The 13,424-nt window shown below is 39.5% G+C and overlaps 1 protein-coding gene across 1 annotated transcript in view; it reads right to left on the bottom strand.

The window, feature by feature from the left end:
• TMEM255B (transmembrane protein 255B) overlaps positions 1–13,424 on the bottom strand; it is a 69,422-nt gene that overhangs the window by 49,003 nt on the left and 6,995 nt on the right. Inside the window, exons 2-3 of the mRNA XM_051772785.1 lie at positions 12,963–13,105; positions 7,793–7,855 (exon numbers count right to left, since the gene is read on the bottom strand). Of these exons, the coding sequence (XP_051628745.1) occupies positions 7,793–7,855; positions 12,963–13,105 (206 nt within the window). The remainder of the gene's footprint in view (positions 1–7,792; positions 7,856–12,962; positions 13,106–13,424) is intronic.

Here is a 13,424-nt window from a genome sequence, read left to right as displayed (position 1 = left end):
GGAAGATTGTACCTGGCCATCAGGGATGCTCAGCTATTCAATTTGAACTGTTCTTCAACAAGAGGCTCAGAAACCACCTGTTCTTTTCACAAGGAACACCCCACCTCAACCCTCTCCACCATGCGCACATGAGCACTTATCCCAGACTCCTTACTAAGACTTTCTATTTATCTTGTGCTCCTGCTTGCTGTAGAGAGTGACTTTGTTGTTCCAGAAGCACATTTCATGAGTCATAAAGTTTACTTTTGCTTTCAACTGTGCGACAGTAATGCTTTCATTACATAAACAGCCAAAGAAAACAAACTGGCAGTTAAAAAGTGTCCTATTATGCACTTAATTCTGTGTGCTGTTTCCAAGCACACATCTTAAAGGAACCATATCCCAAAAGACTTGCACTAAATAAGACAGAGGACTTAAACTGAATTGGTGGCTTGAGTCTCTGATTCAAAAGAATGGGGCTAGCCTTCAAAAATCGGAGTGTCGAAAATAAACTGTGCTGGTGCATATATATTTTCATACATATATATATATATATATCTTATGTATGCATCTCCCTTCTGTTTCTATAGAATAAAGCTTCCAGAAGCAAACTGAAGTAACTCTTGTTGCCAAAAAAAAGCTCTCTAAATAGAAACCAAAGCATCCCTTTCCAAAATGTTCCCCTTTGGATTCAATTTTCCATTTCTTTCTACCAATGATAACAGCGAAAATGTGGTAGTTTCTTGTCTGAAACTGAGCTAATGCTTTGTTGTGTCACAAGCTGAGGAATCTGGGAAGGGTACTACATGGGATTGGTACAACCAATGGACCAGCATAGGGTTGTGTGAGAGGGCAAGAACTACAGTGCTGGGCTGCAAGTGGATGTATTTGGTGGCACCTCTCTTGGTATGTCAGACAGACAGAGCCCTGATGATGGAACACAGAGATTACTACAGACCTGACTGTACTTCCCATTACAGCTTTACTAGCTCAAACACCCTGGCAGACACATCTATAAGAGTGAAAAAAGCATTTTGTGCAATAAAGACATAGTGTCAGAGACACAGTGGCATAGGCTTTTCGTCATTATGACAGGTATTTACCAGCACATGTCAGCTGTAAATACCTACTTGTACATATATTACAGGTTATATATTATATGGTTATAATGTCATATTAAATTTCTATATTGTAATATTTACATACAAATATTTGCATGACTATCTGATGAATCTGCACTGGTAAAATCTGAAAGTATAGACCTGTAGTTACATGATGTGAAACGCTGATCCATCAGGAACTAGACCACAGAAGATCTGAAACATCTCCCACACTTCCTTTGGTAATTCACACAGTGAGAGCACCTATTTTTGTCTTTGAGTCAAATTCTCAAACACTGGGGGGAAACTTACTCTATCTAACTTCAGGCTGCCTAACTCACTGACAGCACTGTTTTCACAGAACAGTGAGTTGATAAAACACTTCATTACTAGCAAAAGGGACAAATCTTGTTCCACCTCTCCACGTATTCCTTTCTACTCTCAGCCATACAGCCCCACCAGTTACTTGCCATGTATGACGTGTATTAGGCTATGAACCTTTTTACTCACTTAACCAGTGGAAATTATTTCTGGCTGGGGCAAGGAAGATGAGAAGAAAGAATCAGCAAAATAGAGGACAGAGGAAAGGAGAGAAGAGAAGAAAGGAAGATCTCTCTGTATCAGTGGATATTTACATTTATTACAAATTGGAAATCCTCACATTAAATGCACGAAGTCAAAGAACTGCATTAAAAAAATCCAAAATACTTTATTCAGTCCTTTATTCATGGAATATATAACACTAATAATAGCAAAATGTCTCTCATAATATTATACTAACTAAAATAAATTAGAAACAACTTTTCAACTATTTACACTTTCTTTGTCCATAAAACTTTCTTCTTTTAATTTCACTTGTCTTCACTTTGGATGGTGCTTTCATACCCACAGACGTATCACCTGTCCTCCTCCTCTTCAGCTGATCTAACTGAGCCTTCAAAACACCTCTTATTATTCACCTGACTTTTCCCCCTGACTTTGCTGAATATTTTCCTGCATTACAAGGAATAACACAGATTTCCCAGGCCTACCATATACAGACCACTTTCAAAATCCTTCCTGAAAAGGATTAAAAAGGGGTTTCAAAGCCGATTCCTGCAAAATAAGGTAGCTAATGCCCAAGACTGCACCACATATATAGCACTAAAGGAGACTGGACAGTCTATACATAGGCTGCTCTGTTCTAAACCCAAAACTTTTCAGAGTTATAGTACGATACATTTTGTAATCTCCTCAATATTATGGAAGAGAAATATAATTGCCTCTTCACGCAGGATTTTTCTTACCACACTTTAGCTACCTAAAATTCCAGAGTCTAGTCTAAATCACCCTTCCAGGTTCCTTCCAGAACCTAAGAAGAGAATGAGATGCCTGCAAAGGGCACCTCATTAGAGTGGTTTGAAGAGCTAGGCATGAGAGAGCGGGAAGATGCTCTCAAAGAATAAGCTGTTTGAACTTCACAGCTAATAAGATTCTTTCATATTTTGAAAAGAACAGACACCTAAAGAAGAGCCACTCAAGCTCATGCAAGTATCAATGTCAACCTATACTGATTATCATTATATAAATCTCCTTGTCTGTTTCTGAAATGTGCAGTTAGATCACACCACAAAACCTAGAACACATTTATGACTGAAAAGGGATTAGTAGGTCTTTTCAGTTTCAATAATTTTAAAGCTGCTAAACAAGACAAGGATGATTGATAATTTTTTCCATTATTATCATTTCCACACCAGCATTAATTGTTTTTCCCTGAACTATGTGAAATATGAGCACACAAAAAATCAACAGTGAAAGAAAGAAGTGCTGCTGACTTTGTCAGAATCTTGAGTTCATAAGAGAAATTATACCTTGGTAATTACAAAAATTGCCTTTATATTATCTGCATTTCCCGTGCACAACAGTAAAGACTTTTTCCATTTATTTGCACAGGAACATCAAAGACGGTCTCAGGAAATCTACAGAATTTCAGTAGTCTTTCTTTCTTTCTTCATGTAAACAAGTTGCTTTAATTAGCTTAATACGTGATATGAAATCTATCAGTAATTAACATCTTTGACCAAAATCTGCACACAGCCAGTCTCTTCTAGAATGTTTGATTTGCATGAAAAAGTAGATGAAAAGAAATAGATTTGTACTGAGCAGATTAGGTAAACATAGCAGTATACATTTTTTTGTACATGTTAATAAAGACCACCTTTACACAAAATGCCCAGTGGGCATTTTCTGAAGGACGTAACCTATTTACAAGATACATCAGTTTTGAAAAGTGAAAGAAGTTTAGCTCTTCTGAAAACCGGCTCACACATGTAACTGCTTCAAAAAAACTTTTATTCTGAAACAGGTGCAAATCTGGTGGCAGGAGATGATATTGAAACACTACCGTCGTGTATGTGTGAACACAGGGAAGGAATGCATGCATTGTCAGAGAAGTCTATCAACTGACAAAAAAAAGGAAAATTACTGCTTTGCTTCTCCAACTTCTGCTTTAGTTGCTTTTCAACACTTCATTTGAAATCTAACTCTTGTTCACAGAGATTGGGAAGCAAGCATATTAAGGCACCTAAAATTAGCATCCCTTGAGAAGCCTGAATAAACAGCTTTGCCTTTTCTATCTGTGTGCAGAGCTCCATGTTTTTACCTTCCTCATGTTTTCAAATTCTGCTTTTGTCCATCTCTTTGAAAAAGTCATGGGCCAGACTGAGCCAGCTGAGCATTAGATTTATATCTGAGTATGTGCTAGACATGTCAGCAAGAAAATTAAATATTTGTTAGCATGAAGAAAACATGAGGAAGACTAAGCAGTGGACAAATTTGGGTCTCAGACCTGCTGCAGACAACTGCCTCCAAGTTGTGCCTAAGTACCAAGGTTTGTGCTAACTCAAATCTCATGAGGGGGAGGTGTGGGTTGGATAGCAGGAAAAAGTTCTTCACCCATATGGTGGTTGTGCACTAGAACAGGCTCCCCAAGGAAGTGGCCACAGCATCAAGCTTGTCTGAGTTCAAGAAGTGTTTGGACAATGCTCTCAGGTACATGATGTGACTCTTGGGGCGTCCTGTGCAGGGCCAGGAGTTGGACTCGATGATCCTGATGGGTGCCTTCCAACTCAGCATATTCTATGACCCCTCCCCATCCTCTCTGTGTCCTTTATGCTCCTGTACCTCCTCCCACTCCCTCCCTGCCTGCGCTGCTCTCTGCCATAGCTGTGCTGCTGTCAGTGTGGCTCCCACAGCCCTAATGAGGGCTCTTGCAGGCAGCACTGTGCTATTGCAAACATTCAAAACCCTAACAGCTATTATGGTGCCCTTGCATCTCCCAATCACTCTGGTAGGCACCACAGCTTCAGTATGCTCATTTTCAGCCTTGCAAACAGTACAGCTTGGTGAGGCTGGCATTGGAAAGACTTGTGAGTGAAACTGTGAGCCAGTGCTTGGTTTATCCATTGGGTTAGCTAAAACTACATACATGGTGTCATATCGACATTGCACATTTAGAGAGTGCTTCATTTCTAGGTGCTAGCTCATGCCACCTCCACATATTTTCCGAGCAGAAACCTGTTACAGCACTCCCTCAGCACAAATTTCTGCTCTCAGCTCAACTCTGCTGCCATGAACCCCCCCCACACCCAGCCTTCCCCACCTCTGTATGTAATTTCAGCATCTCATTTCCTGATTGGAAATATTTTGTACTGTAATGTGAGGAGAAGGAAAGCAAGCAAATGAGCAAGGACACTTCATGTCTTACAATCAAATCCATTTGATTTGAGCAGTATCATATTTCCACCCATCCAGCTGCAGTAAGTGTGCCTTTGTAATGAAACAACATACAGCTTTATATGCTGCTCTTCAATCCATAACCTGCTTTGCAGGTTACAAGAGAGGCGAAAAGAGACTGCAACACATTATTCTTCAATGCCTTCTGTTTGCCACTTAGAAACATCCCAAGTCAGTGCAAATCTTCAGTCAAAGCTGGTGCCAGGCTTTGCATAGCAGAGCCAAGCACAAATGCTAAGAGCTGAAGTGAAATCATACTAGTCAATGAGGCAGAGCCTGCTTCTGCAAGCAGCAGTTCCTTTAAATTAAGTGTTATACCTTGGTCAGCACATTGAACTCCCACTGTGGGCCCTGGGATGCCAAGAATGAGGTCAAAGAGGTGCAATATTATTAATGACATGTTTTAAGAACAAACCATTGTCCATTCTACCTAATTGTGTTTTCATTCTTTCTCAAACTCCCTGCTCATCAGTTACTGAGTGCTGAGGTTTTGCTGTACTAGTTTCGTTAATCATTATATATTTTATATTGCATTTAGCATTTCATCAACCATGAAAGAACTTGGACTTACAGAGGACAGCTCACAAGGAAGTAGAATTTCAAGACAAAAAGAGAAACAGATTTAAGTAGAAATGTCAATTTAAAATAAGGGAGGGAGTTTCCCAGTTCAATTGAACCTGCATTCATTTTCAATTTAAACAACAAATAAAAAATGAAGTATTGAGTCATTACAAGACCCAGACAATCGTCAGAGCTATATTGAGTTAAACTCAAATTATACTGCAGCAACTGCTCAAAGGAAGTCTAGTTAAAATACAAGTAACTGAGTAAACAATTTCTTTTCCTTCTCACTCCCTTTTGTCCTGTTGCACTGTATAAAATTTTTTGTTACAGGAATATGACATTTATGCTACCCTTCTGTGCTTATATAAGGCTTTACAATCTTACTGACGGCTGCAAATTTGTTAAAGCTGCCCTAAACTCTTTCAATCAAATATACTCCGTTATGTCCCAACGAATAATTACCACTCTCTGTGGTAGTACGACGTAAATCCTTTCAATCTGTTTTCTGCAATATTTGAAACAAACAGCTCAGCCTCAGCAAAGACAATGTTAAAAGACCCACAGTGGACAGTGCTCAAGGTAGGAAGCATAATTAAACTTTCTAGTTATTCTCTCAGTCTGTTCCCCAGAAATCCAATCTTTCAACAGCTAAATCATAACTATGTGTTATTAGCAGGAAGAAGTTTTCCTTATTCCATGATGGGATATGCAAACAGGCACTAATACCAAACATACGGGACACTTATTTTTCCACAGTCCCTGTGGAAATGACACAACATGCTGAGAAATACATGGTTTAACCACCTTATAGCTTCTTCAGACATTTAACTTTCTGCTAAGGGCAGAAGCAATAGAAAAACTATGAGGCAGATTAGAAGAAAATGGAAAAATAAAACAACCTTAAAACATTATGCCTGTTAGTAATGTAGCATGAGTGCTGTGGAAGATAAAGCTAATTTCATCTGCCCACCACTCAGTCTGCAACTTGGAACCTGTTGTTCATCCTAGTCTCTAATGTAGAAATGAGGGGCAATAGTTTTTAAAAAACTGACTTGCTGCAGATTTTTGTCTCATAGGTCATGCCCCATTTGGATTCTCTACTGTTTAATAAGTGGTGAGCTAACATTGCAACCTTTACCACCATGGGGGAACTAAGTCATAATTCTCTTCTCTACCCCCCTGTGAATTTTCATAAAACTTGAGGGAACTGCACACCCTTGAAGTCTCTTCCACCCTCTTGAATTTGCCTGAAATTGGTCAACGTGCTAAAAAAATGGAATAGGGAACAGGGAAAGACACAGACAAACATTACGGCTTTATAAATCTTATTCCTTTGGGAAACCCAGCCAGAAACAGAAGTTAAAAGCAAAGGAATACTTGCAAAGACGCCACTGACACTTAAAGACAATGCAAAAAAAGAGTGATATTATGAAAGAAATTTGCCTACAAATAGTGAGAACATGACTGCATTTTATGAAGAACAAAACAGGAAATGACAACAGATTAGTTGTAAGTAAAATAGTTACTTGGTAATAAAATGCAAAGTAAATCCATCAGTTCCTCCTCTGACCTTAACACCATTCTTGATTTATACCAGTGAAACCTCTGCATTATGAAATTAATCATATTTCATGATGTTTGTATATAATCAATCTTCTGTAAAGTGCACATTGGACATGCTGTTATTCAACCCAGACTTCAATTTTTAGCAAAGAACAAGGAAAGTGTTAAGAATTTCCACAGATTCCTTCATCCTTCTTCAGATCCCTTCCTTTGCCTTCCAGAGACTTTCTATGACTTCCTCATATATATAAAAGCAAAGCATTTGGAAAGCCAAGCTAAATCTAAAAACAAATCACACAGTATCTCAGATCCTATCTGATGTAGCCCTAGAATCTTGACAGCAAGAGCTCTGGGTTTTTTTCTTCTGTTTAACACATATAGTTTCAGGAAAGTGTTCCTGACTTAAACTTCTTGTGCAGGATGAGATCAGCTCTTAGGGTAGAGCTGATCATGTAGGTTGTTGATGCTCAAATTGGTATTTTGCTCTCTACTCACCCTTTTCCCAGCTACACAGTCCTGGCCAAGCTCTGGCCTTATCTAATCCTGTCCTTGGTCAATTCAACTCACTAAACTAGTAGGAAAGTAAATTCAGTAAAACATAGCAAGTTGCTTTTGTCTTGCCTAGTACAAATGAAGTCACTGGCCAGTTCATATTTCTCATTCTCTAAAACTTCTCAGAAGTGGTGAAACAAATGACTAATATTTTGAGGCAGATGCATCAGTTTTAAGTCAGCTGAAAATCCCTGTTTTTCATGTTTAATACATTATGATAAAAAAAAAATAAAAGAAGAATGAAAAGGGCTGTTACTTACTATTTGTCTTCTGTTTTCTACCAGGTAGATGCCAACAATCCCTAGGAAAGATCCAAAGCCAAGCTAAGGCAAAGAAAAAAACCAAAAGAAATGCATGATGTCAGCTTATTTGGTCAATATACCAACACATACAGAGATATCTGAGCTGATGCATCACAGAGATAGGCTAACTGGGATGGATCAGGGGAAAAGGTGGAAGTTACTGCTGGACATAAATAATACAATGTAATGGGCAATGGCTAGAACTGCAGCTCTTTGGTATTTCAGTGCAAAATTTGTCACATGCTAAACAGAAGCCCATGCAGACACATTTCTGTAACCTGACAACTGTTACCATTGTCACATGTGGTTTTACAGACTGTGAAACAAAAATTACGTGAAGTAGGAGAAAAGAATACTTACATTTAGTCCACACATCATTATTTTGGAAAATTGCAAAGCTTTAGGCAACTGCAAACAGTTTTTCACAAAAAAATTGATGTGCTCCTGCCATGCAAATGACACAAGTTCAAACCCTTAGAATTAGGTTTGTTTGACTGAACACTGTCATAGATCCCAGAAAAACTCCTTGCTAAAATGCTAAAAGGACCAGTACAGTCAGCTGTGTCATCAACAGCCGCAGGAGAGAGAGTAGGAAGGGCCACTGGAGTAAGGTGGTCCTAATGTTCCTACCAGTGTTGCTTTAACACTGGCATGGCAGGAAAAGCCCCCTCCTTATGATGGGTCAATGAAGGTTTGGAGCAGTAGAAATGACTTGTTTTCATGGCTAACATGAAGTAAAGCAGCAACAGGTGATAACAGCTTTTCATCAGGACTCCCACTGGGCTCATGTTGACTAGGAAAAATGAGGTCTCCTGGGTGCTAGACACCTGTGACATAGCTGGCCACAGACTCAGGAGAAGCCATAGCAGGACTGCCAGTGTCAACAGGCTCTTTCCATAGGGCTCCCTCCTTGCCTTGCCTGGTTGCACGTTGTCCTGTGGTCAGCTCAGACTCAATTCCCCATCACTTCTATGCTCTTTGCTCTCCTCTTCACTAGGGCTGACATTCCTCCCTGCCCAGACAAAGCCTCAAGTCACACCCTTGGGTTCCACCCAGCCCACTCCATGGGGCAAGATATTTCTGCTCAGGAACCTAAGCCCCTTTAAGCCCCTCTCTGGAATGAGGTCTCTGAGTTGAGCTCAGAGCCTCTCCTCCAAGAACAAATTAAGTTTTTAAGGACTATATGTCCCAGCCAAGGGTTTGAGCCATGTCCGTAAATTCCTTGCTGGTATGCACAACTACTCACAGCAGAAAGCAAATCCCCTGCAAGCACTTTACTTGCTCAGTATCAGAGGAATCCATCACTTACTCTCAAGAAAGCAAATGCAGGGAAAGGAGATTTACTCTTGAGTGCTTTGGGAAGATTTACGTGAAAGGGAGGCACAAGGACTAAGAGCAGAGACTGAAAGAGTGAGCAAGTGTGCCCACACTGACAGCAGAATGGTAGAGAGACTTGGAACCGTGAGCAAGGACACACTGTTCAGGAGACAGCAACTTCGTAAATTGAGATAACTACATCAAAATGACACCTGGTTCCAAGCTCCATTTTTCATTCCAAAAGGAACAATTCATAAGGCCCCATTTATTGCCAATTAAGGAGACACAAAATGGAGTAATATTATCCATATGAAGAAAAAAAATTACCAAATACATAACAATAGCAATTAAATCTGAAGGAGCAGAACCACAGAGATCACAATAGAAGCCATGGAATTGCTGAGATTGGTTTAGGGTCAGATGAGCTGCTTTTTTTTGTCTGTTTAGACAACAGGCTATTTGGCTTGGGAACTCTGGGAGTCTAGGTCAGTATGCTGACTGGGAAAATTGGATCCCATTGAAAGATTATAAGAATAGCAAACAAAAATAATACAAGCAGTAGTCATAGAGAAGTGACATTAAATATTTAAGTATAAATAACATTTATAAGGAAGTGAGGCTGAAGAAGTTCCAACTTTGTATTTGCAGACCATTCCAAAAAGACAGCCCAAACTGATGATCAAGCAGTAATTTACTAAATGCAGACACCTCCCAAAGTGTAACATTATATTAACTCCTCTACATACAGAATTATTTTACACTCAATTACTTTGGATGCATAAATGCAGATAATACCTAGCTCTATAAAGCTGAATTTAGAAAAAAGGTTTTTTCAAAACAAATTACAAGTGACCACATATGCAGGGAAATTAAGGCACCCAACTTCTTGAAGCCAGTGGGAACTAGGCAGAAGCCAAATAATATTATGAATCTAACCCTGAAGCCATGTTCTGCAAATGCTTCTCTATGCAAGTAAATCTATGCCAGTGGATAGTGCTACTCACCTTCGTAGGTGTTTGCAAGGTAGGGTTAATTCTGAATGTTTTTTAAGAAAAAAACTCTTGCCTAAGGTCAGTAGAGATTTACATCTCATCCATCAGCTGTTAAATTAATATTTTACTACTGAATTCTATGACAATTAGACCATATTTTTAATTTAAATGAACGCTGTCCTCATATTCTTTCTTTCCTCTGAGCAAAGCAGTTAAATATGTAGTGTTGAATTCACTCCCCTGGCTTTAGGTATCTAGAAGTTTGGGATCAGTGCTATGTTGGTTTTCTAAGCTCCCTCTACTGTCAGCAAAGAGAAGCACCTTTTGGGGGCTATTCAGTTCATCCTGAAAGGTGGCTGACTCCGTGCAGAGGAGGAGAGTCCATCTCACAGTGATGGTGGGAAGTGATTCTGCCCCTCCACTCTGCTTTGTTGAGACTCCACCTGGAGTACCGTGTTCAGTGGGGCTCCCAAAATAGGAAGGACATGGACCTGTTGGAGCAAGTATAGAGGAGGGCTACAAAGATGATCAGAGGGCTGGAGCACTTCTCCTTGATGACAGGCTGAGATAGTTAGGGTTATTCAGCCTGGAAACGAGAAGGCTCCAGGGGACCTTATTACTGCCTTCCAATTCCTAGAGGTGCAATACAAGAAAGCATGCAATGACAGGAAAGGGTGAATGGCTTCAAACTGAAGCAAGGTAGGTTTAGATAAAATATCAGGAAGAAATTCTTTACTGTGAGGGTGGTAAGGCTCTGGAACAGGTTACCCACAGAAGTTGTGGATACCCCATTCCCAAAGTATTCAAGGCTAGTTTGGATGGGGCTTTGAGCAACCTGGTCTAGTGGAAGGCGTCTCTGCCCATGGCAGGGGGGTTGAGATGATCTTTGAGGTCCCTTCCATCCCAAACCATTCTATGATTCTAGGATAGTTCATCTGCCAATGCTGTACTGGAGTCAATCACCTCTGGCAGTGAGGCAGGAACACAGCAGTGCTGTCACACACCTCTTACTAGACTTTTGGAAAGATATCATATAAGATTTGCATAGAACCTTTAACTCTTGCTAAATGTTTGCAATATTTAGTATTTGATGACATTTACAGTAACAATTACCCATCACTCTTTCTCAGTTACTTCAAAAATCCATCACACATGCACAAATAGAATTCCAAATTTTATGAAAATTATTTAGCTCCAATAATATTTTGACAGGGAAAATTATTAATAAAAGGTTTTATTTTCAAAGTGTTCTAATAAATTCTTGCTATTCTACCTGGTTGCTAATGAATCCAAGATTTAGGAAAAAAAATTGACCAGATGATATTTTTCAGATGACTGAATAGACATTGTGTTATTCCTAAAAGAAAATAAATGCTGAAAGAACCCGTTTTGTGCAAATGGGTGGGTTTATTACTTATTACACTTGCTAAAGACAATAGTTTAAAAATGAAACTTCTTTCTAGAGAATGAATGCAGATAATGAATGTGGTCTTCTAAAAGATTTTAACTCAAATTATGGAACAAGAAGAGACTTTTGTCAGTATTAATCTATCTATTTTAGGTTAATGGAAGGGAAATTCATTCTTTTAAGGTCTTATTCTTGGAACTGCTTTTTGTTCTATTTTTAAAACACCACTGCTTATATATCATTATTCCAAAATTATCTTTCTGAATGTCCTGTTCTCAGCATGACACTAAGATGTAAGAGGACTTGTTTAGGAGGAACAATTCTAACTCACAAATTATTAATGGCAGTGCAAAATGTATGCACAGTATTAAAAGATGCATATTCCTCTTCTCTGGACATTTAATTGCATAGAGAACAAGAAATAACGGTACTTTACAACATATTTGTCAGTGGTGGAGCCACATACCTAAGCAGGTGTCTAAGTCTAAGCATGTGAGTTTCTTTCTCCACTTTGCACCCTTTACCTCCTCTTGGTTGACTCAGGGAGACCAAATGAAGTAGATGGGCCCTTCTCTATTTGCTGCCTGTACTCCTCTTAGTTAAAACTCAGCCCAGGTATTTAACTTTTTTTTTTTTTTACTCCAGGGATTTCTATGCTTTTCGATATGACTGATCCCTTCTTCTGAGATCAGAAAGGGCCATGGGGGTTGAAACAGTAAGGGGCTGTCAGGGCTACTCCTCCCAAGAATTCAGAGAGGCACCACAGGGCAAAGCAGGTGGAGCTCAAACCTTGTGCCCACTGTAGGAATGTGTTAAAGCAGTCTGTTCCCAAGGCAGAAAGAAGAGTAAGGACTTTGGAAACGGGATCTTGCACAAGAGGACTGGCAGCAAGACTGCACGACAGGATGTTAGGCAGGCTCCAGGGAGAAGCCTCCACATGGCCATTTACAGGGTTTGCCCTGCAACAGACTGAGCAGAATTCCTGGCACATGGACATAAGAGTGGAGTGGCTCTTTCTGCCATGATCATAGTAAACTTCTAAAGGGTTCTTTAAATCTATGCCATGCCTACTGTCCAGTCATTTACACATCCACATTTAATGGAGACCAGTGGTAAGTCCAGGCTCAGGTGTTCACACATGTTCCTGAGCCCAGCATACTGCTGTGCAGTGCAACCTTGACCTCCTTCTGCCCCCTAACAGCCTCCCCTTCGGGACACCTCAGAAAAACATTTTGCCCTGCAACCTTATCACACACTAGAACTAGATCAAAACAAAGGAGCATCAGATCTCTCCTGTGAAATGCTACAGGACTAATTTTTTTTTTTCCCAACCAATCCAAGCTTCACATCTGCAGCTGAAAATAATTTCTCTGGATATACCTAATAATCTAAAATAGAGCTTTTTACTTACAACGATGCCTGGGTAGTAGCCTCCCACGGTAACATTTTCTGTTCTTGTGGTAGCTGCCAGACCTATGGTCAGTATGAAAACAGACACCACCAGCAGTGCAACTGTGAACCAAAGCGAAGTCTTTTTCCTTTTTGCAAACTGTCCTGTAGGGAGTGGGGAGGGAAAAAATGAAAAAAAAAAAAAAAAGAGAGTTTTTCATTGCAATCATGGCAGAACAAATAAAAAAGAATGGAAGATTTTCTTTTGTTAATCTTTTCTGTTGTTAAGCCACTGTTGTTCTCCTATGTAAGAAAATTTCTAGGAGAAAACAAAAGGAATTAGAAGCTACAGATTTAGCTACAGTTCAGCACAGCTTAATGCACATACATTGAGTACAGGTGTGAGATGAGTTTTTATTAAGCTGAACTGTAAGTCAGTGACAACAATAATTACACCTTGTCTTCAGTAACATTTATAATTAAA

The sequence above is a fragment of the Manacus candei genome, unplaced genomic scaffold (assembly GCF_025592945.1).
Source record: "Manacus candei isolate 608988 ecotype Guabito, Panama unplaced genomic scaffold, ASM2559294v1 h1tg000159l, whole genome shotgun sequence".
In the NCBI taxonomy this organism is placed as follows: domain Eukaryota; kingdom Metazoa; phylum Chordata; class Aves; order Passeriformes; family Pipridae; genus Manacus; species Manacus candei.
Note: the sequence above shows the minus strand (reverse complement) of the source record. Positions and strands in the feature narration are given on the sequence as shown.